At 41.4% G+C, this 26,545-nt stretch overlaps 2 protein-coding genes, 1 long non-coding RNA gene and 1 pseudogene across 5 annotated transcripts; 2 read left to right on the top strand and 2 right to left on the bottom strand.

Annotated features, from left to right (window-relative positions):
* Positions 1-967: 967 nt before the first annotated feature.
* On the bottom strand, positions 968-19,835 carry LOC115681215 (cytochrome P450 72A397-like). Of its 3 annotated transcripts, none has more exons than XM_056317284.1 (5): positions 19,517-19,835; positions 18,352-18,569; positions 2,304-2,548; positions 1,836-2,199; positions 968-1,427 (listed from the first exon to the last, which is right to left on the bottom strand). In XM_056317284.1, exons 1-5 carry the CDS (start codon positions 19,791-19,793, stop codon positions 999-1,001), a joined length of 1,533 nt encoding a protein of 510 aa, XP_056173259.1. In that variant the 5' UTR covers positions 19,794-19,835; the 3' UTR covers positions 968-998. The 3 variants fall into 3 exon arrangements, with proteins under 3 accessions (XP_056173259.1, XP_056173260.1, XP_030460941.1); XM_056317285.1 differs by lacking the exons at positions 18,352-18,569; positions 19,517-19,835 and adding exons at positions 2,634-2,851; positions 4,453-4,796; XM_030605081.2 differs by lacking the exons at positions 968-1,427; positions 1,836-2,199; positions 2,304-2,548 and adding exons at positions 16,577-17,119; positions 17,538-17,901; positions 18,004-18,248.
* Positions 10,932-12,470, top strand: LOC115681218 (major pollen allergen Ole e 10-like). The gene is made up of 4 exons (XM_030605084.2): positions 10,932-11,225; positions 11,739-11,767; positions 11,890-12,124; positions 12,261-12,470. The coding sequence occupies exons 1-4, from the start codon at positions 11,168-11,170 to the stop codon at positions 12,284-12,286; spliced, it is 348 nt and encodes a 115-aa protein (XP_030460944.1). The 5' UTR covers positions 10,932-11,167; the 3' UTR covers positions 12,287-12,470.
* LOC130139711 (uncharacterized) lies at positions 14,813-15,913 on the top strand. The gene is made up of 2 exons (XR_008817799.1): positions 14,813-15,490; positions 15,590-15,913. It is a non-coding gene; the product is annotated as an uncharacterized LOC130139711 (long non-coding RNA).
* Positions 19,836-22,217: 2,382 nt separating the features above from the next.
* Positions 22,218-25,141, bottom strand: LOC115681169 (cytochrome P450 72A397-like; annotated as a pseudogene).
* Positions 25,142-26,545: the final 1,404 nt, after the last annotated feature.

Genomic DNA, 26,545 nt, shown 5'->3' with positions numbered 1-26,545 from the left:
TGTCTTAGTGAGCTTCAAAAGCTGTAATCCTTGAGAGGTGTAAAACGAGTGATTCTGAGAGTGTAAAAGAGTGACTCTGAAATTGTGAGACAAGTGACTCTGAGATAGTGAGACCTATCAAGATTGAGTATTGTTATTCTCTTCTGTAACCTCTAATTGATTTACTAGTGAAATCCAACCAGGAGGCTATCTGTGTGGAGAGTGGACATAGCTTGTCATAAGCCAACCCACTATAACCTCTATGTGCAACTTCTTATTATTATCTTTGACAGCACATTGCACATAAGTGAATCTCATTATAACATAGTTTCTTTTGAGACTCATTCTTTGCGTGATAACAATCTTGACTGTGTTTATTCCGCTTTAATTTGTCAAGTTTGGTTATAATTACCTATTCACCTCCCTCTAGGTGATACTGCTAATTAACACAGTATCTGCGTTTCCTACTTTCTTTTATTGAATGATAGATGATTTGCTCATGGTTGTATACTGTTTTGCAGAGTCTACAGCCATTACATCTAAGTATAGCGTAGCTCGGAGAAATCCTGTTTGTACTGGTAGGAGGATTAGATTTTGGCAGATTAAAAGTCATAGTAGAGAGTGACTGTTATATTCTTGAGACAAGCCTGAGATGTACTCTTGTACTTTAGAATTTCTTTGATTACTGTTACGATACTAATGACATTTTGGGATCCTCTATTATTGCCCCTCATTTGCGGTCAATTTGAATCTGATTCGATTGTTATCTGTTTTGTACCATAAAAGACCCGATTTATAGTTGCAATTCCTTTGTCCTGTTGTTTGATTGGATATCTTGAGTTCTTGGATTGGTTTTGATCGGAAATTGATGCATAAGAAATCCAGCTTGAGTTGGGTAAAATGCTTTTCATCTCTTTTGCACTTATTCTATTGATACATCAAATCACATTTGGTGCATCGTTTCATTATCTCAGTGCAAGTTTTTGTCTAAACTACGTGCTGCCCTGATCTGTAACTTCTTAGTTTGCCTTGTGCAAGATGACCTGAGCACCATATTCTGGCTGGAGGGTGATGACAATCAAAGGGGCATGCGCATAAGATGGAGAGAGCTCGAATGTGAATCGCTGAAGTATCATGGCGAGCGCCATCTTCACCTCAATCATTGCGAAGTTCTGGCCGATGCACATGCGAGGGCCCCATCCGAACGGTAAAAAGGAGACTTGGTTCTTGGTGGCCTTGGACACTCCCTCGGCAAACCTCTCTGGCTTGAACTCCTCGGCATCCTCGCCCCACAGTTCTTTATCATGGTGGATGAGGAGAGTCGGCATCAAGAGCTGGACTCCCGGGGGTATGCTCAGCTTCCCGAGTTTTGTTTCCTCACGAACCGTGCGTGACAACATGGGCACCGGGGGATAGAGCCTCAGGACCTCATTCAAGATCATTGTGACCTGATCGCAACAAATCCGTAAAAGTTGTTACATGGTAGAGATGTATATGTAGGACCATCTACGTAATGGAATTAAATCCACGAAGAGAATGGAAAAGATTGTAAATTTAGTCTGGTAAAAGTGATTTGAGGCTCTTGTCCGAAATATCAGGTTTTTGTCCGGAGGGAAAATCCAAGTTAATCCAAGGGTGCGAATAAAACGCTCCTGTCAATTCATTGTCGTGTTCATCTTCATAGGATTACATTATTTAACCAAAGTTTCATCCACAGATGATCGCCAATGCTCATCCAGTAAGAATAGAATGATTATCATGTCTCATGTGATCCGAAACGCTCGTGAAGAACCCGTAACATTGGACCTATTATTGAGTCCTACTCTCAACAAAAGAGGAAAGAGTATTGAACTTACAATCTTGAGGTGGCTTAACCGGTCAAAGTCAGGTTTTCTGCTTCCAAAGATTTGGAGGACCTCCTCCCTAGCTCGGGCTTGCCAATGCGAGTGCACGCTCAACAAGACCATGGTCCAAACCAGCAAGACCGAAGTGGTCTCTTGTCCAGCGAAGTAGAAAATCTTGCACTCCTCAATCATGTCGTGAAGGCTCATCCGGACATTCTCTCTCATATTTGATTCCAGCAATAGCCCCAGCAGATCATCGCTAGCAGCTTCCCCTGCCCTCATTGCTTTCTCTCTTCTGCCTACGATGTCCATAAGCAGAGCCTGTAGTTCCTTTTCTATGCTCTTCATCCTCCTGTTCATAGTAGTTGGCACAAACCTGCGAAATATTGAATCGAACACTTGTAATATTTCAGAATGTCGTGTTTGTAAGCGAGAAGCTCATTCAGATTCAATTGGCTTATGAATGACGAGAGATTTTACCTCCAGCCGGGGATGTAGACTGATTGAAGAGCTTTATTCGCGAGCAGAGCTTGTTCCTCCTGAAGTTTGAAAATCCTTATGCCTTCTTCATAGTAACTGCCAAATGCTGTCCGAGAGATCACGTCACAGGTCAAATTATGAAGGTCGACCCACACGTCGACCTCACACGATCTGTCTATGGATACCAGTTTCTCCCATCTATCTACCATTTCAGTGCAACTTGAATAAAAAGCGGGCGACATAAGCTGCAAGAACAACAAAGGAATTACGAGAAAAATCCTGAGGCATCAATTTGTGTGGTTCAATTCATTTGAGCATAGTTCTAGGTACCTTCAACTTCTCCATATGGAATGCTGGACTGATAATCTTCCTGTGCCGAGCCCATTTCTCGCCATTGCGGAAAGGGAGTCCACAAAAGAGCAACTTCACCAGGGGACTAAAGTTGGGCTGGCGATAGTCGTATATCCTGGAGAAGATCTCCTTTAGCTGGCCAGGGTTCGTTATGTTCACTCTCGGTGTTGGGCCCAACCACATGAACGAGTCTTTGCCTGCAACGCACTCAGCAAAATAAGATCAAAGTTGCCAAAAGAACTATTTGAATTATACTCTTAGCTATTCTTTAGGAATACATGTAGTTGCCTGTATTAATTAACATAGCGAGGCGAAAAGATGGTTATAATGATAACCGCCAAGTCTTTTCTGTACCAAATGGGAAACGACTATCCCAGAGTCCAGTGCCTGTACATATCAATTATCCAGGGAAAAGTGCCAAAAAAAATCCTAAACCTTTTGCATTAATGCCAATTCAGTCCTAAACCTTTTTTTGGTGCCAATTCAGTCCTAAACCTTTTGCATTGGTGCTAATTTAGTCCTAAACCTTTTTTTGGTGCCAATTAAGTCCTAAACCTTTTAAATTGGTGTCAATTCAGTCCTAAACCTTTTGTTTTTGTGTCAATTTAGTCCTTCCGGCCAATTTAGACCGGAATTTGCCTACGTGGATGCCTGCCGGCCGGCGGCTGGTCACGCGCCGACGTGGACAACTTTAATATTTTTAATATTTTTTTGAATTTTTATTTTTTCCTTTTTTTTTTTTTTTTTTTTCCACTTTTTTTTGGTTGTCTTCCTCCTTCCTCGGCGGTCGCCGGTCCGGCGATCCAGCTCAGGCCGAGGCCGGCGAGCTCGAGCTAGCCGGCACCGGCGAGGACGGCCTTGCCCGGCGAGGGCGAGCTTCGCCTTGGTCGGGCGAGGCTCGAGCCCTCGCCGGAGGCTGCGGCAAGGGCGAGCCTCGCCCGACCATGGCGAGGCCCGACCTCGCCGGAGGCCGCGGCGAGGGCGAGCCTCGCCCGACCAAGGCAAGGCTCGAGCCCTCGCCCGGCCTCTGGCCTCTGGCCGGTCGCCGGACCGGCGACCGGCCAGAGGAAGGAGGAAGACAACCAAAAAAAAAAGTGGAAAAAAAAATAAAAAAAAGGAAAAAAAATAAAAATTCAAAAAAATATTAAAAAAATATTAAAGTTGTCCACGTCGACGCCACGTCGGCGCCGGTGACCGGCCGCCGGTCGGCAGGCGTCCACATAGGCAAATTCCAGTCTAAATTGGCCGGAAGAACTAAATTGGCACAAAAATAAAAGGTTTAGGACTGAATTGGCACCAATTTAAAAGGTTTAGGACTTAATTGGCACCAAAAAAAGGTTTAGGACTAAATTGGCACCAATGCAAAAGGTTTAGGACTGAATTGGCACCAAAAAAAGGTTTAGGACTAAATTGGTACTAATGCAAAAGGTTTAGGACTTTTTTGGCACTTTTCCCCAATTATCCATCGATGTGCATACAAGTATCTTTTTAAATGGCTGAGTGAAAATCCAACTGTGAAATGACATGGTTACTTATGACTTTCATTTAGTGTTCGCATCTGGATGGTGAGGTGTGCCCTGTTGTGTGCGTATCCAAATAATAAGACTTAGAGATATATTACCATTTGGGTCGCCAAAATGCATGATGGGAAGCATGAATTTCCATAAAAGACAGAAATGCCAAGTGTTTTGAAACTCATTAGGGACAATGGCGTCGACCAAAGGATGAAAACAAGCAAACATTAACGAGTAAGAAAATATAAGTGCCACGCACAGAGATACTATGAAGATGTGCATACCATAGGTTTGGAAGGATTGATGCATGAAAGGCAAGAGACGAGGCTTGACGTCGTCGGAGAGGGCAATGGGCTTGGACTTGGCTTCCTTGAGCAACCGCGAGTCCTCCTTGAGGTCTCCGAACAGGAAGGTGTACGGTTTGCCAGAGAGGCCTTGCTGTCGCAGGAGCCTCTCAAGTCTCTTCGGCCTCAGCCACACCCAGTTCACCACCCTCCATGCCAATGTCGTCAGGACGGCCAGAACCGTTGCTAGTGCAATTGACTGGATCGATACGTCCATCGTTTCTCCTTTCTGGGCGTATCTAATCGTCTGTGTGTGTTTGTGTGAGAGAGAAAGGGATACTTCAATGTGTTGATGGTCTGATGATGAGAGTGAGGTGCCTTGTGTTTATATGTACCCACATCCCATGCTTAGCCATGCGTGTGCTGGCCAAAAAGCTTCTCCACCGAAAGGTTGGCCAAGAAGCTCCTTGACCATAGCCCAAAATGGTATAGAATTGAAGAAAAAGATAAGGATACCCAAAATAAAGAGCAGCTTCTTTACCCTGACAACTGTGAAAGAGCAAGGGTAAATATACCCAAAATGAAGAGAAGCTTCTTTACCATTGTTGGCGCTCAAATTTAGCTGATTGGGCCATAAGAAAGAAAGGGTACATCAGGCCTAAGTCTCTACAGTAGATTGGGTAAAGAAGTCGCACAAGGCCCACTATATGGGAGACCGAAAACTCGACACCAATAATTATTCGAGATATCGAGATAAATATAAGAGCAGTTACCACATCCGGTGCTGACAATATCGCGGAATAAAAGGAGCGGTTATTGAGAAGGAAACTAAACAATCCAGAGTCAAGACGAGAACCGCTCAACAACGGTTATTCATCAGCGTTAGCTATAAATAGCTTCCAAGAAATCATTAGAGGGACTTTTTGCCAAATTGACCGTAGAAAACACATCTTTTGCAATCTCGTTTTGTTCAATCATTATCGTTAATTTATCTTTTATTGCATGATTTATCTTTTGTCCCTTTTACTTTTGTTCGCCATTAGCGTATAATTCGTCGCTTCCTTTTCGAAACGACACTAGACCCGGTTACTCACAAAAACCGAAGACCTTCCCCTTTAGTGAAAGATTTTTTGTTCGAGAGCATTCTCGGCGAAACATCTCTTTGGCACGCCTGGTGGGACCATTGTGTTCCGTCTCTAGGAAGTGTCAATGGCGAAGACCAGGAATCATGAAGGTCGTGCTTCCACCGGCGAGGATAACTCATCCCCGCAGCGTGTGGGAGAAAGGCCTGCTCGTTCCGACACATTTGATCAGAATCTTAACCCAACTGTTGATATCAGTGGGGGAGCAAGTTCTAAAGATATTCCTCTGAATCTGATCGAGGAATAAAGGAAAGAATTGGTGCCTAATTCTACGGTGGTGGCCACTATGAGAATGATGTTTGAAGAGCAACAAAATGAACTGACTAATCATATGGCCAATCATCTATCGGGAATTCTCACCCCTCTACTTACTAATTTGGTTGAGGAGTTAGCCTCGAAATTTGGACCAGCAAATGGAGTGCAAGGAAGTCAAGCTGTGCTAGGGATCTCCTCGACAATGGCTCCTGCTCTACCGACTGTTGCTGGTATTTCGGGTCCGACACAACCGGTTCGAATTTTACAGAGGACTGATCCTGTAGGTGATCAGAATTAGATTGGTCTGGAGGACCGTGTAAGTTTGAGTGCATCTATGCGTCCTCTTGGGCGCGCACTTAAGGGTGTTACCGATGCAAACATGATGAGGGTAATTACTGACCCTTTGTCCACATGAATGGACATACAGGGATTCACTCCTCAAACCCAAATCCAGGACGTTGCTCGACAAGCCAGCAGTAGTGGCATACCAATGACCAATCCCATTAATATTGGGACAATTCTAGTGCCAATCCCAGGTTATCAACCCTATAGGCCACAAGCAGCGCTTAGAGATCCGGGGGCTCGATCACCATCGCCCCCTAGGGCGCAAGTAAACCAGAGATTCCAGTTACAAGACCCTCAAAGAGACTAGCGCATGATTGAACAAGCCACTTGTTTAGTGATGCAACGTATGGGTTTGAAAGGAGGCGTACCAAGGCCTGTATACTGCAAGCTTTATCCTGATTGGGTAGATAGTGTCCCGTACCCAAGAGGGTACAAAATTCGTGAGTTTGTTGTTTTTACCGGAGAAGATGACCAGTCCATGGTAGAGCATATTAGCATGTTCACGGCTCAATGCAGAGATGTGAATAATGATGGGAGAATGGAGTTAAGGCTTTTTCCCTTTTCATTATCAAAAACCGCTTTTACTTAGTATACCGGATTGCTTGCCAACTCGGTGCAAACTTGGGAGGACATGGAGAGTAAATTCCATACACTATTCTATTGCCTGGTTTTCGAGGTGACGCTATCGGATCTGGCCACTGTCAAGCAGTATAATAACGAGACGGTAGATCAGTATGTTGCTCGGTTCAAGAAGATGAGGAAGCGATGTTTCTTTTTCTTGCCAGAAAAAGAAGTAGCGGAAATGGCCAAAAACGATCTCAAATTTGCATTAAAGGAACGTCTTGCTGGCCAAAAGTTCACGGATCTATTCTCTTTGACGGCTATGGCTAATCAGTATAAAAATCTGTGGAAAGAGAAAGATAAGAAACTTTTTAAGGATTATAGACAGAATGTCGCGATCTACGATTCCGCGGAAGACCTACAAGAGGAGGTTGATCAAGGAGCAGCCGCAGAGATTACAGTAGCAAAGATGACTTTGGATAAGCCTTATGTTTGTCAAGCTTTGAAACCTGCTAAAGTTAAGGAATCGATCATGATGAGAGCCAAAAATTCTTTCGCAAGAAACAAACAAAGGTAATGAAATCGCATCCAAAATAACGATTTCATTCTGATTTCATTCTAGATCGATTCCTTCCTAACAAACAGGGCCTAGTTCGTGCAATTTGATCTAGCATGATTTAAATGAAACTCAAATGGTATCATCCTTTTTCATCAATGAAATGCACGATTGAGTTGAGGCTTCCTTTCTTGCATAAGTTTCTAGAAGATTTCGTGGACTAGAATTGTCTCTGATCTTCTTTTATCCAAAACTTGGACCTCTTAGCCATCCCTGCTTGTGTCCTTGAGCCACATATACTACTAATGCATAACGAAAAGGCGTAATATTCAATCATATTGTCATAGGCTAACATAATTCAACTCGAATCCCCGCCGATAATAGCAAGATATTCTAATCCACTGCTTTCGACGGCAACTGGATGATGTGAATATTCTTAAGTTCTATTGTCAGCCTTAAGATGCTTCGACTGAGCAAGCAAGATGAATCGATAAATGTATTGAGATATTTCCTGCGTTGATTCTTTCAAGATATTCAGATGAAAAGGGACATATTAATCGTAGGATAGCTTCACAATATTACAAAGGAGCACACAGATATAGTCATTGCAATAGTTGAATACATACTCCAACCAAAAAGACAAGAGAACCTTGGTCTTTATACAAAAGAATGAGGAACAAGAAAGGCACAATAAGGGAATTCAATTTTCGCCGCATGTCATTGCTATTAACAGAGAACCCTCTCATTTCATTACATAAGAGCTATTGATGTTTTTGAAAATTTGTTCGTCTTTTAATAATAATAAAAATTGTTATTTCTAATAAGCAGTTTTGATATTATTTTGAAATGAAAGTAAGTTATTAATGTTATAAAAAGACAAATGTGTTATTTTTTTTAATTGTAGCAAATTGCTATTTCTTTTAAGGGATATATTTTCTAAAAGTCCTAAAACTTGTCACAAAAGTTCAATTGAATCCTAAAACTTGTCACAAAAGTGCAATTGAATCCTAAAACTTGTCACAAAAGTGCAATCAAATCCTAAAACTTATCAAATTTGTTCAATCAAGGCATAAAGTTCACACTGTCAATTTATCTGATGGAAAATGTTGACGTGATATTTTAAAATGATTTTCTCCCTCTTACATTGCATTTTAATATTAATTTTTAATTCAAATATTATTTAAATTATATTAAAAAACTAAAAAAAATCTAAAATTTACTTAAAAACCAAAACTGAAAAAATACTAGAGCTCGTAGGTGGGAGTTGTAGCCAATGCCCATCATTAGATGGGCTGACAACCTCTGCCGACCCTGGGTGAGGGCGGCCGGCCTCGGGCAAGGCCTCACTGCCCCAGGCGAAGGCCAGGCGTCACCTAGATCTGGGTGCCCTCAACTCAGATCTAGCCAATCCTTGCCAGCTCAAGCGAGGATCGGCGATGCCCCTCCCGAGCCTAGCGAGGGTTGTCAGCCCTCGCCTGGGGCTGGCGAGGGTCGACCACCCTTTCCTAGGGCCAGCAACCTCCTCCAGCCCCTCCAACGGTGGGCGGCAACGCCCCACTGGCAAAGCTCCTTCTCTCTTTTTTTCTAGTTTAAAAAAAAAAAATAATTTTTAGCCTTTTTAGTTTTTAAATTTAATTTAAATAAGATTTGAATAAAAAATAATAAAAATGCCACTTAGGAGAAAGAAATTCATTTTAAAATGCCACGTTAGCATTTTCCGTTAGACAAATTGATGGTGTTAAGTTTATGACTTGATTGAATCAATTTGACAAGTTTTTAGACTTGATTACACTTTATGAAAGTTTTAGGACTCATTTGCTCTTTTGCGACAAAATTTTAGGACTTCTAGTAAACATATCCCTTCTTTTAACGATATAGCTTATGAAAGATATAATGGAGTACAAAAACTATTACAAACATAAGTAACCAGCATTTAGACATGACAACCATTGTTAGTGAAAATGAGGGAAAAGTGCCAAAAAAGTCCTAAACCTTTTGCATTAGTGCCAATTTAGTCTTAAACCTTTTTTTGATGTCAATTCAGTCCTAAACCTTTTGCATTGAAGCCAATTTAGTCCTAAACCTTTTTTTGGTGTCAATTAAGTCATAAACCTTTTAAATTGGTGCCAATTCAGTCCTAAACCTTTTGTTTTTGTGCCAATTTAGTCATTCCGGTCAATTTTGACCGGAATTTGCCGACGTGGACGCCTGTCGGCCGGTCACCGGCGCTGACATGGCGCCGACGTGGACAACTTTAATAATATTTTAATATTTTTTGAATTTTTATTTTTTTCCTTTTTTTTTCCACTTTTTTTTTGTCCTCCCCTCCTTCCTCTGGCTGGTCGCCGGTCTGGCAACCGGCCAGAGGCCAGAGGCCGGTGGCCTCGCCTTGGTCGGGCGAGGCTCGAGCCCTCGCCGGAGGCCGCGGCGAGGGCCCGACCATGGCGAGGCTCGCCCTTGCCGCGGCCTCCGGCGAGGGCTCGAGCCTCGCCATGGTCGCGCGAGGCCCGACCAAGGCGAGGCTAGCCTTCGCCGGGCGAGGCTACCGCCCTCGCCAGTGGCCGGCGAGGTCGAGCTCGCCGGCCAGAGGAAGGAGGGGGGGAACAAAAAAAAAGTGGAAAAAAAAGAAAAAAAGGAAAAAAAATAAAAATTCAAAAAATATCAAAATATTATTAAAGTTGTCCATGTCAGTGCCACGTCGGCGCCGGTGACCGGCCGCCGGCCGGCAGGCGTCCACGTCGGCAAATTCCGATCAAAATTGACCGGAAGGACTAAATTGGCACAAAAACAAAAGGTTTAGGACTGAATTGGCACTAATTTAAAATGTTTAGGACTTAATTGGCACCAATGCAAAAGGTTTAAGACTGAATTGGCACCAAAAAAAGGTTTATGACTAAATTGGCACTAATGCAAAAGGTTTAGGACTTTTTTGACACTTTTCCCCTTCAATTTGTTATTCCATGCCCTCTTTATTGTCATCTGGCTAAGTTTGAGTCCCAAGACCTACATACAGATATCAGACATGCATGCTTAGTTTGAGACTTTGAGCAAGACAAATGGTATTTGTTCTCAATTGCAAGAATTCAAACGGTGAGTTCTACTTTTGGCATGAACTCCAATAGTTGATTGTTCGCTTTTCACTTATTGATCGTAGTAGAGCTTTTGAGTTTTTGTGTACTACAATACTTATATAAAGATACAACAAATGCACATAATTATGACTAGTCACGACCGGGGATTGGTCCGGACCATAGAAGCCCGCGCCGCCCCCCACCCCACCCCGCGGCGTATGAGGCGCACGCCAAGATGCACCTTCTTTTCAACACTCACCCAAAAACAAATGGACTCTATCGCTTAATAAATATGAGGACGAGGTTACCACTTGTTTGCTATGGTGGTCTGCACAACTTCCGAGTCAGAGTTTAGAGACTATTATATCAGGAATCTTAAAAGCTAAACCTGTTAAATTCAAACGTTAGAGCAGAATGGGGACAAATGACACAATGTAAAACAAGGAAACTGCAGTGAAGGCGCACTTTTGTCAGAGCTCAAAGCATCCATCTCCATCTACTTTTCTTGGGGTGGGTTCAACCACTCGCGTTTATGTTGAGACATTCGAACTAAGTAAGAGCTTCAACGGTTGCTCCTCTGTTTCTCCTGTCTTTTCCCACAAAAAAGGTTTTGTCTCTCTCCTTTTGAGTCTCTCCCAACGGTTCAGAATGCTAAAGTAGCCGTTGATGAGCCAGCCAGTCTTTTTCCCCTTCACCTTTATTAAAGGCCCACCAACCTTGATTTTGTTCTGGTTCTTGAACGGTAATCACCATTAACAGAACAAAGTAGAGACCCTCTGTGTCTGATGGCTAAAGCTGCCTTCTCCCTCATTTTCCTGCTCTTGTCCGTCGCTTCCGGATCAGGTTTGGCATTCATATCTCTCACTTATCCTTGATTTCTGCTACTGTTAAGTGTTCCTTTCTTTTTATTCTGTTTTGTCTTCCTGGAAGTCCCAATCCCGACCCCACCCATGACCACTAGGCGTGCCTAAACTCCTGGGATCCCAACTTAAAAATGTGAAGGGGGCTTTACCGTTTAGTATCAGTCGCTCAAGCTCCAAAGCTGTGGCTTACTCTCCCTACAACAGCAGACCACCCAAAGTTTAAATGGTCTGTTCATTTTGTCCTCCTAATGTAGTTCAACTGATGCAGTGATGTAGTTTCCGTCTCCAGTCTCATCTGCACTTGTAATTCAAGGGAATTCGTGCCTAGTACTACCTAAATTAATACGTAGACATCACTTCAGTTTCTAGTGTAGCTTTCTGTTATGAAACTAGAAAGAACTTGTCACTGAATTCAGCTAATTTCAAACACGAACTGGCAGATTTGTTTGCCATACAACTAATATTTTCACGTTATTTGTCGTTCATCTCTCAGGGGTACCTGTATCTGATGTCAATGGGCAGGTAATCCACTTCATTTGTAGTGCTCAATATAGCCAACTGCGTTCGAGCAGAAAATTCTGAATTATTAGGCTGACTTTAAGGAGAAGGCAAGAGAAGATAAATGGTGTCTGTTGAAATTGCAGAAAACTTGGTGTGTGGCCAAGCCATCGTCAGACCAAGCAACTCTACTGGCGAACATAAACTATGCCTGCTCTCAGGTGGACTGCAAAATCCTCCAAAAGGGAAGCCCGTGCTTTTACCCCGATGATCTAATGAACCATGCCTCCGTCGCCATGAACCAATATTATCAATCACATGGAAGGAACCACTGGAACTGCGATTTCAGAAGCTCCGGCCTCGTTGTTGTCACTGATCCGAGTAAGAAATGAAGTCTCTTTTCTAATATTCTTTGGCCAATCCTCAAGCATGACAATTCTTTAGCAAGTATTTGCATTTCTCACTTTCTTTTATTGAATGATAGATGATTCGCTCATGGTTGTATATTGTTTCGCAGGCTACAGCAATTGCATCTACGCATAGCGTAACTCGGAAGTCGTATTTGTACTAGTAGGAGGACTAGATTTTCGCAGAAGGAATGTCATAGTAGAGAGTAGCTGTCATATTCTTGAGACGTGTCAGATGTATTCTTGTGCTTCTGGTCATCTTTGATCACTGTTCTGATATTAATGACATTGTAGAGGAGGATGCCTTCTTTCTTTCCCCATACGCATATATCAACTGAATTTGAATATATATATATATATATCAATCGCATGCTTCTTTTTTTTTTTTTTTAATATTACAGAAAATGTATCGATTAAGCATGCACAATTGTCAAGCAAAAACCCACTCAGGAATACGCCGAATATCAAACTTATAAAGCCGTACGCTCTGGTTTTTTGAGAGTCCGACTTAAAAATCATCGAATCGAGATTATACATCGCGCAACTCTCGCAAACATTCTCGACGTGGGGACTTAATTACCGCACGCACGTGTTCAATGGTAGGAAATTAGACTCGATCATCGTTATAATATTTGTTTAATTCTTCGGCCGTTCCATATAGGCTCAATATGACCCAGCCTAGAATTAGATTAAGGTTTCATTTTCACCGGGGCAGCCTCAAGGTTTTACATGTTCATCTCTCATGTTTCAATTGGGAGAAACTGCCCTAAATTCCACATGATTTTTGGCTTTTATTCGTCGCGATGGCGGAAATACTCGGGAATCCTTGATTACTGCCCCCTCCTTTTCTGTCAATATGAATCTGATGCTTCTGACAAATAAAAAAAAGAGAGAAAAAGAATATGAATCTGATGCCATCGTTATCCGTGTTGTGCCATAAAAGACCCCTTTTTATATAAAAAAAGGCCTCTGACCAAAAAAAAAAAAAAGCCATAAAAAACTCCAAACTTTCTCATATTTACCATAAATTATTTTTGGTGATACCAAAAATCCCAAATTACTTATACAAATTTTTTCTGTAACACCAAAAATTCCAAACTTATACCCATGTGACACATTTACTCCAAAATTTTGTAAATCCCAAACTTTTTTCTGTGACACCAAATTTTTGGGATAAATACGTCACACAGATACAAGTTTTGAAGTGTCACAAAAAGAAATTTGGAGTAAATACATCACACTGTACAAATTTGAAGAAATATGTCACATAAGTACAAGTTTGTAGTTAAAAGTTTGGAATAAATGTATCATGGTGGCATAATTTAGAGTTTTTGGTGGCTTTTATTTTTTATTTTTTATATTTGCAATTTCGTCGTCCTGTTGTTTGATTGGATATATCTTGAATTTCTTGGATTGGTTTTTATTAAAATTCGATGCATAGGACAGAGCTAGAGATTCCGAATAATGGGCCGTGAGACGTAAGTCCAAATGGAGCATAAGGCCCATCAAACCAGGCCCGCTAACACGAACCGCTCTCTCTCTTTCCCCCCTTGTCACCTATAAGAACCAGAGTCTGCAGCTAGGGTTTCTCTAATTGCCCTTGAGAGAACGGAGCGATTCTTGAACATGGCGCTCTCGTTCCGTTGCAGGCATACACTGAAAACCCAGAACCCTTCTCGGTCGTGCTTCTGCAAGTAGATCCTTTCCTCTTCTCTTGCCGATCGATTCGAAGGGGCTTACACCATCTCCATCCTCTCTCTGTCTCTCTGTCTCTCTCTCTCTCTCTCTGTCTCTCTCTCTCTCTCTCTCTCTCTTTATCTCGCACTCCCCCCTCAGTTCTTGTGTTTAAAGTTTGCTTTTTTTTAAATAATTCTTCGGCCGATCCAATGGGCACTCTCTTGATCAATCGCGCGAGAGGGCTCTATTTCACCCGGCCTAGATTAAGGTTTGTGAGGTTTCTTCCTCGGGGCAGTCTCAGGGTTTTTGCATGTTCCTCTCTCGTGTTTCAATTCAGGGAAACTGCCCTAAATTCCCCCCCCATCAATTTCGGTTCTCTTCATCGTAGTCGTGTATTACTGCCCCTCTTTTGCTGTCAAGTTGAATCTGATGCGATCGTTATTCGTTCTGTACCGTAAGAGAACCTATTTTGTTGTTGTTGCAGCTTCTTCGCCCTGCCTTTTTTGACTGGTTATCTTGAATATCTTGGATGGGTTTTGATTGGAGATTGTGATGCATTAAAAATCTTGTATTGGGTTGAAGCTTTTGGCCAAAATGCTTTTCATCTGTATGTTTTTTGCACTTATTCTATTGATACATGTATCATTTCCTTGTTTCTGATCTGTGCAAGATGGGCTGAAGACTATACTGGAAAGGAGCAGGACGTTCGATTGTGAATGCCCAATTAACGGAAAGTTTTTGTCTATAAAGGATCGAACGTGCACATCTAGTAAGAATAGAATGAATATCATGTATCGTGTGATAAAGAATTCTTGTGAAGAAATCTTGAGATTGGACCTATTATGAGTCCAACCCTCAACTTGAACTATCAATTTTGAGGTGGCTAAACCTGTCGAAGTTTGCAGCTACTAAAGATTTGGAGGACCTCTTCCTTAGCTCGGGCTTGCCAATCCGAGTGCACGCTCAACAAACTGGTTTTGGTTTGGTTCAGTTTCTAGGAGTGTCGGTCTGGTTTTGGTTTGGTTCCTATAAGTGGAACCGGTGTCCGGCCAGTCCGTCCATTTCCCCGTTCCTTCAAAATATTAGTAAAATTCAAACTAAACTGGTTCCATTTTATAAACACGATTTTGGGTTCTCTAAAAAAAATTAGCAAAGCGTGAACTAAATCGATTCCAGTTTAGAAATAGAAATATGTCTCTTTTTATTATGCTCTCTTTCACTTTGGACAAAGAAGAACAAATTGAGGAACAGAAACATGTCTCTTTAATCACGAGCAAGAGTTGCTCCTTCTTAAGTTCAAAAATCCTTTTGCCTTCTTCGAGGCTTCTGTCATATGCTGTCCAAGATATCGCTCACGGGACAAATTTTGAAGGTTGATCCATGCGTCGACCTCTCTTCTCCAATTTACCATTTCCGTGCAAATTGAATAAAAAGCGGGAAACATAAGCTGCAAGAACAACAGTTCAATGCAAAGATGGGATTAAAAGAAACATCCTGAGGCATCAATCCGTGTGGTTCAAATCATTTGAGCAGAGTCTAGTTTTGGGCACCTTCAACTTCTCTGTAAGGAATGCTGGATTATGAAATCTGCCTGCGTCAAGCCCATTTCTCGCCCTCGTGGAAAGCGAGTCCATCAAGTAGCTACTTCGCCAGGGGATGGAAGGTTGGCTTGCGATAGTTGTATATTTTGGAGAAAGATCTCCTTTGGTTGTTTGGGTTCGACATGTTCACTCTTGGTATCGTGCCGTTTTGGCTCCTGTAGATGCTTTGTTCCCAGCATCACGTCTAGTGGCTTCCCACACGCGGATCACAGCGGTCGGAGTAGCAGAGCGCGGCAGAGTTGCCACACGATGTGCTTTGCTCCGGAGTAAGAGAAGTTCCCTCGACAAACCCATCTCAAGTAGTAATTCATCCTCGCCAACGGTGATGACGGCGCTTTCACTGAGCTCTTCAAAGCAATTGAGTTTGTCCTCCCTAAAATTTCGTTCGACAACTTTTGATTTCATACTTGTAAGGACAAACTTTGCCATAATTTCACATGTCCATTGCCCCAATTTAACTTCATATTGATAATTTTTCTTTGTTAGTTTAAATGTTATTGATGAGATTGAACTCATTTTCTAAATGAGATTCAAACACCATAAAACATTTTTGATCACATATCACCAAATAAGGGAAAATAATTTCCTAGAAAGTAATTTTCTTTATCATGGAGTTTTCCCTCAAACAAACGCACCCTTAATTTGTATTTTTATATGTATAGATAGTTCATATTTACTGTGAAATGAAATTTATGAAAATTAATTTCCTGTGTGTTATTTTATAATTCATTAATTTGTGGGAAAATACTTAACTTTTGTATTTCAAAAATGTTTAAGGTGATATATCTGATGTAGATGGTGATTGATAGAATGATACTTGATTAAATTGTTCAATATGAGTGTTGAGTTCAATGTGAAACTTGTGATTGACAGTAAGACACCTATTTTATTTTTAAGACCCAATTCGATCTTCATAGATTTTTCCAGCTATTTTCTTATAAGCTCATACTCTGGAATCCTCATTATTGCCCCTCTATTGCTGTTCAAATTGAATCTGATGCCATTGTTATTCGTCTTGTACCTGAATTGACCCTCGTTTTTATAGTTGCAATTTCTTTTTCCTGTAGTATGATTAGACATCTCGAATTTCTTGGATTCGTTTTCATTCCAAATTGATGCATGAAAAATCCAGCTTGAGTAGGCCAAAATTATTTTCATCTCTATATTTTGCACTTATTCTTTTGACACATCAAATCACATTTGGTGTATCATCTTTAATACACGTGTTCGTCTACAGTACATGACACCCAGATCTGCGAGTTTTAGTTTGCCCTGTGCAAGATGACCTGAGCACCATGCTGAGGCTGGAGGGTGAAGACAGTGAAAGGAGCATGTGCATAAGATGGAGAGAGCTCGAATGTGAATCGTTGTAGTATCATGGCGAGCGCAATCTTCGCCTCTATCAACGCGAAGTTCTGGCCAATGCATATGCGAGGGCCCACTCCGAATGGGAAGAAGGAGACTTGGTTCTTGGTGGCCCTGGACACACCCTCGGCAAACCTCTCTGGCCTGAAGTCCTGGGCATCCTCACCCCATAGTTCTTTATCATGGTGGACAAAGAGAGGCGACACGAATAGATGGACTCCTGGAGGTATTGTCAGCTTCCCGAGTTTTGTTTCCTTGTGAACCATGCGTTGCAGCCTGATTGCCGGTGGATAGAGCCTCAGGACCTCATTCAAGATCATTGTGACCTGATCGTGACAAATCCGTAAAAGTTGTCATATGGTAGAGATGTGTATGTAGGACCATCTAAGTATGATTAAGATGCCCGAGAAAGACTACATTGAAATCAATATCCACAAAGAGAACGGAAACGATGGTAATTTTCATCCAGTAAAAAGGGATTGAGGTTCTTGTCTTGAGGGGAAACCCAAGTTCAATCCAAGGGCGCCGAGAAAATGCTCCTGTCAATTTATTGTCGTGTTCATCCTCGTAGGATAACATTATTTAACCAAAAGTTTCGTCTACAAAGGATCACAAACGCGCATCTAGTAAGAATAGAATGATTATAATGTGTCATGTGGTAAAAAATGCTCGTGAAGAACTCTTCACATTGGACCTGTTATGAGTCCTACTCTCAACAGAAAAGGAAAAGAGTATTAAACTTACAATCTTGAGGTGGCTTATCCCGTCAAAGTCAGGTTTTCTGCTTCCAAAGACTTGGAGGACCTCCTCCCTGGCTCGGGCTTGCCAATCCGAGTGCACGCTCAACAAGACCATGGTCCAAACCAGCAAGACCGAAGTGGTCTCTTGTCCGGCGAAGTAGAAAAGCTTGCAGTCCTCGATCACGTCGTGAAGGCTCATCCCAACATTCTCTTTCATGTTTGATTCCAGCAACACCCCCAATAGATCATCGCTAGCAGCTTCCCCTGCCCTCATTGCTTTCTCTCTTCTGCGGACAATGTCCATGAGCAGAGACCGCACTTCCTTTCCTATATTCTTCATCCTCCTGTTCACACTAGTCGGCACAAACCTACGAATATACAATCAAATATTTGGACGATTTAGAATGTTATGTTTGTAAGCTAGTAGCTCATTTAGATTCAATTAGCTTATGGATGATGAGAGACTTTACCTCCAGCCGGGGATGTAGATCGATTGAAGGAATTTAATTGCGAGCTGGGCTTGTTCCTTCTGAAGTATGAAAATCCTTTTGCCTTCTTCAAAGCTACTGCCAAATGCCGTCCGAGAGATCACGTCACAGGTCAAATTTTGAAGGTCGACCCACACGTCGACCTCACATGATCTCTCTACTGATACCAACTTCTCCCATCTATCAACCATTCCAGTGCAACTTGAATAAAACGCCGGCAACATAAGCTGCAAGAACAACAGACCGATGCAAAGAAGGAATCAAAAGAAAAATCCCGAGGCATCAATGTGTGTGGCTCAATTCATTTGAGCAGGGTATAGTTTTAGGTACCTTCAACTTCTCCATGTGGAATGCTGGATTGATGATCTTCCTGTGCCGAGCCCATTTCTCGCCCTCGTGGGTCAAGAGTCCATCAGCGATCGACCTCAACAGGGGATGGAAGACTGGCTTGGGATAGTCGTATATCTTGGAGAAGATCTCCTTTATCTGTTCGGGGTTCGTTATATTCACTCTCGGTGTTGGGCCTATCCACATGAACGAGTCTTTGGCTGCAACCCACCCAGCAAAATTAGAGCCACATAGCCTAAAGAACTATATGAATTGTATTATAATTAAGAACCAACGAGTCTTTTCTACACTAGAAATCTTGTTATGGCAACTTGTTTTAATGGTCAACAAAATCTCTTATTAATCTCATTCATGTCCATGTCATTGAATTGCCAAGGGATAAAGACCAGAGACCAGAGATTTCGTGGTGGAAGATCAGAACTCACAAATTCAAATTGAAGAAGTAGAAAATGAATGTAGACTTGAGTGGCAACAATATTAGTGTGATTGGCCAATGCGAGCGTCAGAGTTAGGACAGTCACATAGTCGAGTGTCTGTACATATCAATGATCCATCGATGTCCTTGTAAATACCTTTCTAAGTGGCTAGTGAAAATCTAATTGTTTTTTTTTTGGTCGGAAAAAAAAATCTAAATGTGAAATGACACAGTCATACACGAGTTTTAATTAATGTTCGCTTTTGAATGGCAAGGTATCCCTACTGTGTGCATATCAGAGTAAGTAATTAGAAAGATATATTATTATCTTTGATCACCAAAAGTCAAATAGTTGAGAATTATAAAGTGGAAGAGAGAATTGTGGAATTTCCGTATATTTCAATGTATATATTAATGAAGAATTCGGATTTATTAGATAACTATTCTAAGATAATATCTCAATCAAGACATACACAATAAAAGGAAGGTATCTGTGCAATATACGTAATCTTGAGAGATATGGATAATCAACATAATTATCAAAATATCTTGAACAAAGGAAATTATTCTGGAGAAATCTCTAATTATCTCTAATACCATGAATCTCTAATAAGAAGAACAATAATGTGAAATGTTTGAAAACTCAAGGACGGCATCGAAGAAAACAAGTGAGCGTTAGTGAATAAGAAAATATAAGTGCCACACACAAAGATACTATGAAGATCTGCATACCATATGTCTGGGAGGATTGATGCCAGAAAGGCAAGACACGAGGCTTGATGTCGTCAGAGAGAGCGATGGGCTTGGAGTAGGCTTCCCTGAACAGCCGCGAGTCCTCCTTGAGGTCTCCGAACAGGAAAGTGTAGGGTTTGCCAGAGAAGCCTTGCTGTCTCAAGAGCCTCTCGAGCGTCTTCGGCCTCAGCCACACCCAGTTCAGCACTCTCCATGCCCATGTCGTTAGGACGGTTAGAATCGTCGCTAGTGCAATTGACTGGATCGATACCTCCATCTATCTTGTCTGTATGTGTGTGAGAGAGGCTTCAATATGAAGATGGTTTGATGATGTTGAGTCAGGGCAACTGTGAGTTGTGTTTATATAGACGTAGACCATAGACCGTGACCCAAAGTGGAAGAAAAAGATGAAAGAAAACGTAAGGATGCCTAAAATACAGGTGAGCATGGTCCAAATTGGGCAATTCCAACACCTAACTCAAGGACCGACTTGCATAGTATTGGTCTCCAATTTTTGGGACCTTGGATGACCCTGTTAAGCTTGGGGCCAAGGATTGGACCGACCCTATGGGTTTGGTTCGGTTCGGGGTAAACCCAAGATCAACCGATTCTTTTTTTTTTTGTTTCATTTTTTATATTCCTTGAAATGACAAACGTACTTTTTCAAATTACATATCTATTGACAATGAGATATTGAGCAACCAAACTGTGAACACGGTACAAATCAAACATAAATCTAATAAAAGGCAACAACAGAAATCTAAACTTGCCAAAAACAATCAACCGTAGAAGATGAACATGTGAAATAAAATTAAACAATAAAAAGTTCAAAATACGTAACATAAACCACGAATTATACAACTTCATATCTTGTTCATTCTAAAAAGATCACTTCAACTTCTAAATACCTGAAAATAAAACAAACAATAAACATAATTATTACTTAACAATAGTTTTAAATTGAAATTACTATTAGCACTATTAATAGAACATCTCACTACTTATATTCATTAAACTTCAATGTGTAAATTCTATTTATTGATGGTAATCTCATCGGTAAGGCAATCCATATTTAATAAAAAGAAGTCGTTCATTAGACCAAAAAAGCAAGAGAGGCAACCGAGTTTTTAATTTTTTATTTTAAGTGGCAAAAGAAAGAAGAGTAGTGGCCTAGGGTTTGGATAAGGGATAATGACACAAACAGTCCCTGAACTTTAACTTAATGTGCAATTTGGTCTCTAAACTTTTAATTTGTTCAATGTAATCCTTGAACTTTGGGCTAATGTTCAATGTGATCCTTGAACTTTTATTTTGTTCAATGTCATCCTTGAAATTTTGGTACATGTTCAATATAGTCCCTGAACTTAAATTAATGCAAATGACTGCATTGAATATTTTCATATAATTTAGGGATTGAATTGAACATATACCAAAAGTTCAGGGATGACATTGAACAAATTAAAAGTTCAGGGACCACATTGCATATTGGGTTAAAGTCTAGGGACTACATTGAACAAATTAAAAATTTAGGGACCAAATTGCACATTAAATCAAAGTTCGTGGACTGTTTGTGTCATTTTGCCTTTGGACAAAAGATATACACACACACACACATACCCTAAAGTCCCAAGGCTAGGGACTAACCCGCATAGTATAGGTTTCGGGGATCCCAAGACTATGGACCGGTCTAGTCTCATTGAGAATTGGACCAGGTTTGGCCAAGTTGGGCCGATCCAGGGTTAAACCTTGGACCGATGCTCACCCCTACTATTCACAAACTCAAAACATGAGGATGATACGTATTAAATCGAATATTTATTATTGAAAATGGTGCATTTCATGTGCATCCCACCTGATCTAGCAGAATTAGACATGTTCACTGAATAATTTCAGAAAAATTGTTCTAAAAGTCATAAACCTATTGCACTTTTGCCAATTGAGTTCTTAACTTTTTAATTTTGTCAATTGAGTCCTAAATCTTTTCACTTTTTGTCAATTGAGTCCATCCGACCAATTTTGAATGGAAATCGCTGACGTGAATGCCAAGCATCCTACGTGGTACGGCCGACACTGATGTTGACAATTTATAATAATATTTTAATATTTTTTTTTGAATTTTATTAATTTTTTTTCCTTTTTTCGTTTCTTCTCTTTTCTTTTCTTTTTCCTTTTTCCCTCTGCTGGCCACCGCCGAGCCTCTCCGCAAGCCTCAAGCGAGGGTTGACGGTCGCCCTCGTCTAGGCGAGCGTCGGCCTGGCCTGGCGAGGGTGAGAGAATTTTTGTCTGTCATGATGGTGTAAGAAGCCTATGACAAGTGTTGTATAAAATTCGACACAGTTTTAGCTAAAATTCAATTTTGGAATAGTGTTTAATTATTCATATAACATATTTTACGTGTTTGTTCCCTGTTCACACGTTATATCCATGCATCGAATGCGTCGGTTGAATTTGGTTTTGCAAAAGCATGAAGAGGAGCTTTCAAAGTATTAATTTGTAACTGGTGGATTAGTGAGTGCATCATAAATTACAAGTTATAATTATTCTCATATGAAGTTTTCGGTTAAGGTCGTCCAACCTCTGCGCGTGGGAGAGAGAGAGAGAGAGAGAGAGAGAGACAACGACTATTGACAGTGCCAACGGCAAAAGTAATAATCAAAGATGTGTTGCGGTGCGCCCCTTATAACCATTTTTTAACGAAGGTAAAATTCTTACTCCAAGCTTTTGAAAGAAACTACTAGAAAGTTGAGTCTATTGTACTAAATATTAATTGCCAAAGGCCATTGATTCAATGCACGTTTTCGTCTAGAGTGCATGTCACCCAGATCTGCAACTTTTACTTTGCCTTGTGCAAGATGACCGAGCACCATACTGTGGCTGGAGCGTGAAGAGAGTGAAAGGAGCATGCGCATAAGAAGGAGAGAGCTCGAATGTAAACCACTGAAGTATCATGGTGAGCGCAATCTTCGCCCCTATCAATGTGAAGTTTTGGCCAATGCATATGCGAGGGCCCCATCCAAACGGGAAGAAGGAGACTTGGTTCTTGGTGGCCTTGGACACTCCCTCGGCTAACCTCTCTGGCTTATACTCCTCGGCATCCTCGCCCCACAGTTCTCTATCATGGTGGATGAGGAGGTGTGGAATTGATAGCTGGGCTCCCGGGGGTATGATCAGCTTCCCGAGTTTTGTTTCCTTGTGAAGCTTGCGTTGCACCGTGATTACCGGTGGATATAGCCTCAGTACCTCATTCAAGATCATTGTGACCTGATCGCAACAAATCCGTAAAAGTTGTCATATGGTAGAGATTGGTATGGAGGACAATCTATGTATGATTACGATTGCCAAGAAAGACTACAATGAAATCAGTATCCACGAAGAGAACGGAAAAGATTGTAATTTTCATACAGCCAAAAAGGTTTGAGGCTCTTGTTAGAAAAAATCAGGTTCTTGTCTTGAGGGGAAACCCAAGTTCCTGTCAATTCATTGCAATGATCATCATCCTAGGATGGCATTATTTAACCAAAAGTTTTGTCTATAAAGGATCGCAAAACGCGCATTTAGTAAGAATGGAATGAATATCATGTGTCATGTGATGAAAAATGCTCGTGAAGAATTCTTCATACAGGACCTGTTACGAGTCCTACTTTCAACAATATTGAACTTACAATCTTGAGGTGGCTTAACCTGTCAAAGTCAGGTTTTCTGCTTCCAAAGACTTGGAGGACCTCCTCCCTAGCTCGGGCTTGCCAATCCGAGTGCACGCTCAACAAGACCACGGTCCAAACCAGCAAGACCGAAGTGGTCTCTTGTCCGGCGAAGTAGAAAAGCTTGCACCCCTCGATCACCTCGTGAATGCTCATCCTAACATTCTCTTTCATGTTTGATTCCAGCAACACCCCAATAGATCATCGCTAGCAGCTTCCCCTGCCCTCATTGCTGTCTCTCTTCTGTGGATAATGTCCATGAGCAGAGACCGCACTTCCTTTCCTATATTCTTCATCCTTCTGTTCACACTAGTTGGCACAAACCTACGAATATAGAATCAAATAGGTGGATGATTTAGAATGTTATGTTTGTAAGCTAGTAGCTCCTTTAGATTCAATTAGCTTATGGATGATGAGAGACTTTACCTCCAGCCGGGGACGTAGACCAATTGAAGGAATTTAATTGCGAGCTGGGCTTGTACTTTAAGGGCTTGTTCCTCTTAAAGTACGAAAATCCTTTTGCCTTCTTCAAAGCTACTGCCAAATGCTGTCCGAGAGATCACATCACGGGTCAAATTTTGAAGGTCTACCCACATGACGACCTCACACGGTCTCTCTACCGATACCAGTTTCTCCCATCTATCAACCATTCCGGTGCAACTTGAATGAAACGCAGGCAACATAAGCTGCAAGAATAACAGAACAATGCAAAGATGGAATTAAAAGAAAGATCCTGGGGCATCAATATGTGTGGCTCAATTCATTTGAGCAGAGTTCTAGGTACCTTCAACTTCTCCATGTGGAATGCTGGATTGATTATCTTCCCGTGCCGTGCCCATTTCTCGCCCTCGTGGTTCACGAGTCCATCGGTGAGCAACTTCAACAGGGGATTGGAGGCTGGCTTGCGATAGTCGTTTATCTTGGAGAAGATCTCCTTCAGTTGTTCGGGGTTCATTATGTTCACTCTTGGTGTTGGGCCTATCCACATGAACGAGTCTTTGCCTGCAATGCACCTGGAAAAATAAGACACATTTATATTAATCTTTAGGTTGTAATCAATAACTAACAAGTGATAAATGTCCACAAAAATTTCTTATTCATCTCATTCGCAAATGGCCTCATTTATCAAATAAATTTTTCGCTAAAAGCGGAAACGAAACGTCAAAAACACTCTTGAACAGTCTGGGCTGCTCATGAATAGACTTTAAAATGATTGTGATCAATCTCACATGTTTAAATACCGAAAATTTGATCGTTTGTTCCTACTTCTTACACAAAGATACTTTGAATGATAGTCATTGCTTTTTTGTCCTTGTAAATACCTTTCTAAGTGGCCAGTGAAAATCCAAATGTGAAACGGCTTGGGCATGTACGACTTTTATTTAATGTTCGCTTTTGAATGCTAAGGTATTCCTATCGTGTGCATATAAAAACAACTTGAGATATATTGCTATCGTTTGTCGCTAAAATTCAAAATGGGAAGCATGAATCTCCAATAAAAGGGACAGTGATGTCGAATGTTTGAAAACTCATCGAGGACGGCATCGACCAAAGGAAGAAAACAAGCGAGTGTTAGTGAATTAGAAAATGTAAGTGTCACACACAGATTCCATGAAGATCTGCATACCATAGGTTTGGATCGATTGATGCAAGAAAGGCAAGAGACGAGGCTTGATATCATCGGAGAGGGCGATGGGCTTCGAGTTGGCTTCCCTGAGCAACCGTGAGTTCTCCTTCAGGTCTCCGAACAGGAAGGTGTAAGGTTTGCCAGAGAAGCCTTGCTGTCTGAGGAGCCTCTCGAGCCTCTTCGGCCTCAGCCACACCCAGTTCAACACCCTCCATGCCCATGTCGTTAGGACGGCTAGAACCGTCACAAGTCCAATCGACTGGATCGATACCTCCATCTTTCCTTATTGTGTGCTTATCGATACCTCCATCTTTCTCTTCTTCTTCCTTCTGCGTGGAAACACCCTGAAAGGAAAAGAGAGGAAAAGCTTACTCTTTTTATCCCAAAAGCAGAGTATTGAACAGAGCGCGCACCTCCATTCCCTCCAATGGCGGATCCCTCCCCTTGGAACACACCGAACGGAGAACCTGACGACGACGACGGCTGTCTAAACACGCCATGGATGCCGGATTCTTCTCCAGCATGCACGCTCCAAGTTAAGGCCCCAGCGACTCGTTAGCTGCGACTTGGAGAGCTCCGGCACAGCCGGCAAGTCACCTCGGTTGACCAGTGTGGCGATGAGTTTCAGGATGTTCTCATAGTCGATGCTGAGGATTGACCTTGCCGAGGTGGAGATGGCGAAAACTCTCTTTCGCATAGTTATAGAGACAACAGCAATGAAGGCCTCAATTCGCGAAGACCCAAATTGAGGCAGGACGGTAATGTAGGTCATGGACAGCCAAATCTGGAGAGCCAGCAGCGTCGCCGGCCATGGCGGCTCGTCGTATGTCAACGAAGAGGGCGCCTTCTTCTTCGACTGGCCATGGACGGGCAAGGTTCGCATTGCCGCCTGGCCGAACTTCCAAATCCGGAACCTTGGCCGCCAGCGACAATGCCGGTGTAAGGAGTTGAAGAATGGCAACCATGGAAAATGTTTTCTCCAAAGTGGGAAAAAAATGTGTTTATGAATTATTAAAAAATAATCTCCTAAAGATAATTGCTCGTATAGTTTACAAAAATGAATAAATGAAAAATATATCCATCGTTTACAAGAATGTTTATATATAAATTGTTGTCGATGATGAAAATATTTTTATCCATTAATTATTTTTCTTGAAACAAACGGAAACAAAAACATAAAGATATCTAGAATCCAGAGGAAAGAAAAAGACTATTCACAGACTCAAAATGGGAGGATGATATGTATTATATCGAATATTGATTATTGAAAATGGTGCATTTCATGTGCATCCCACCCAATCCAACGGAATTAGTTCAGGACACGTTCACTGAAAAATTGCTTAAAAGCGATAGAAACTCCTTATTGTTGGCAAGACATGTTTTGGAGAAAGGAAAAACAGATAATTCATAAAGAACTTTTCTCATGTGTCTTTAGCACCACAATTCACGGTACATCTCCTCAATGGCCTCCTCCCTAGGAATGTGTCTGCATTAAATATGATTTAACTCGTGTTCAAAATTAAATTAAATTTTGTTGAAGACTTGAAAGTTATGTTACAGCTAACATTAGTATAACAAATGACAAAAGTAACTGTTGACACCTAAATTTCGACCGACCATTTAATAATAATTTGCATAGAAAATTAGGGATTAAATTTTAACCCCTAAACAAAAATATTAAAATTGCATAGCATATAGTTT

Source organism: Syzygium oleosum, unplaced genomic scaffold (assembly GCF_021117445.2).
Source record: "Syzygium oleosum isolate NSW1041296 unplaced genomic scaffold, Sole_v2.1 Sole_v2.13, whole genome shotgun sequence".
NCBI classification, from domain to species: domain Eukaryota; kingdom Viridiplantae; phylum Streptophyta; class Magnoliopsida; order Myrtales; family Myrtaceae; genus Syzygium; species Syzygium oleosum.
The sequence above is the reverse complement of the archived record's forward strand: the minus strand, read 5'-3'. Positions and strand labels throughout refer to the sequence as shown.

Excerpts from the sequence above, each read along its gene's own strand:
- LOC115681218 (XM_030605084.2), top strand. The coding sequence starts at position 11,168 with ATGGCTAAAGCTGCCTTCTCCCTCATTTTCCTGCTCTTGTCCGTCGCT. Across the intron at positions 11,768-11,889 it reads TATCTGATGTCAATGGGCAG|AAAACTTGGTGTGTGGCCAA; the intron begins GTAATCCACTTC and ends TTGAAATTGCAG. Across the intron at positions 12,125-12,260 it reads CGTTGTTGTCACTGATCCGA|GCTACAGCAATTGCATCTAC; the intron begins GTAAGAAATGAA and ends ATTGTTTCGCAG.
- LOC115681215 (XM_056317284.1), bottom strand. The coding sequence starts at position 19,793 with ATGGAGGTATCGATCCAGTCAATTGCACTAGCGACGATTCTAACCGTC. Across the intron at positions 2,549-18,351 it reads TCCACATGGAGAAGTTGAAG|CTTATGTCGCCCGCTTTTTA; the intron begins GTACCTAAAACT and ends TTGTTCTTGCAG. Across the intron at positions 2,200-2,303 it reads GTCTACATCCCCGGCTGGAG|GTTTGTGCCAACTACTATGA; the intron begins GTAAAATCTCTC and ends AATATTTCGCAG.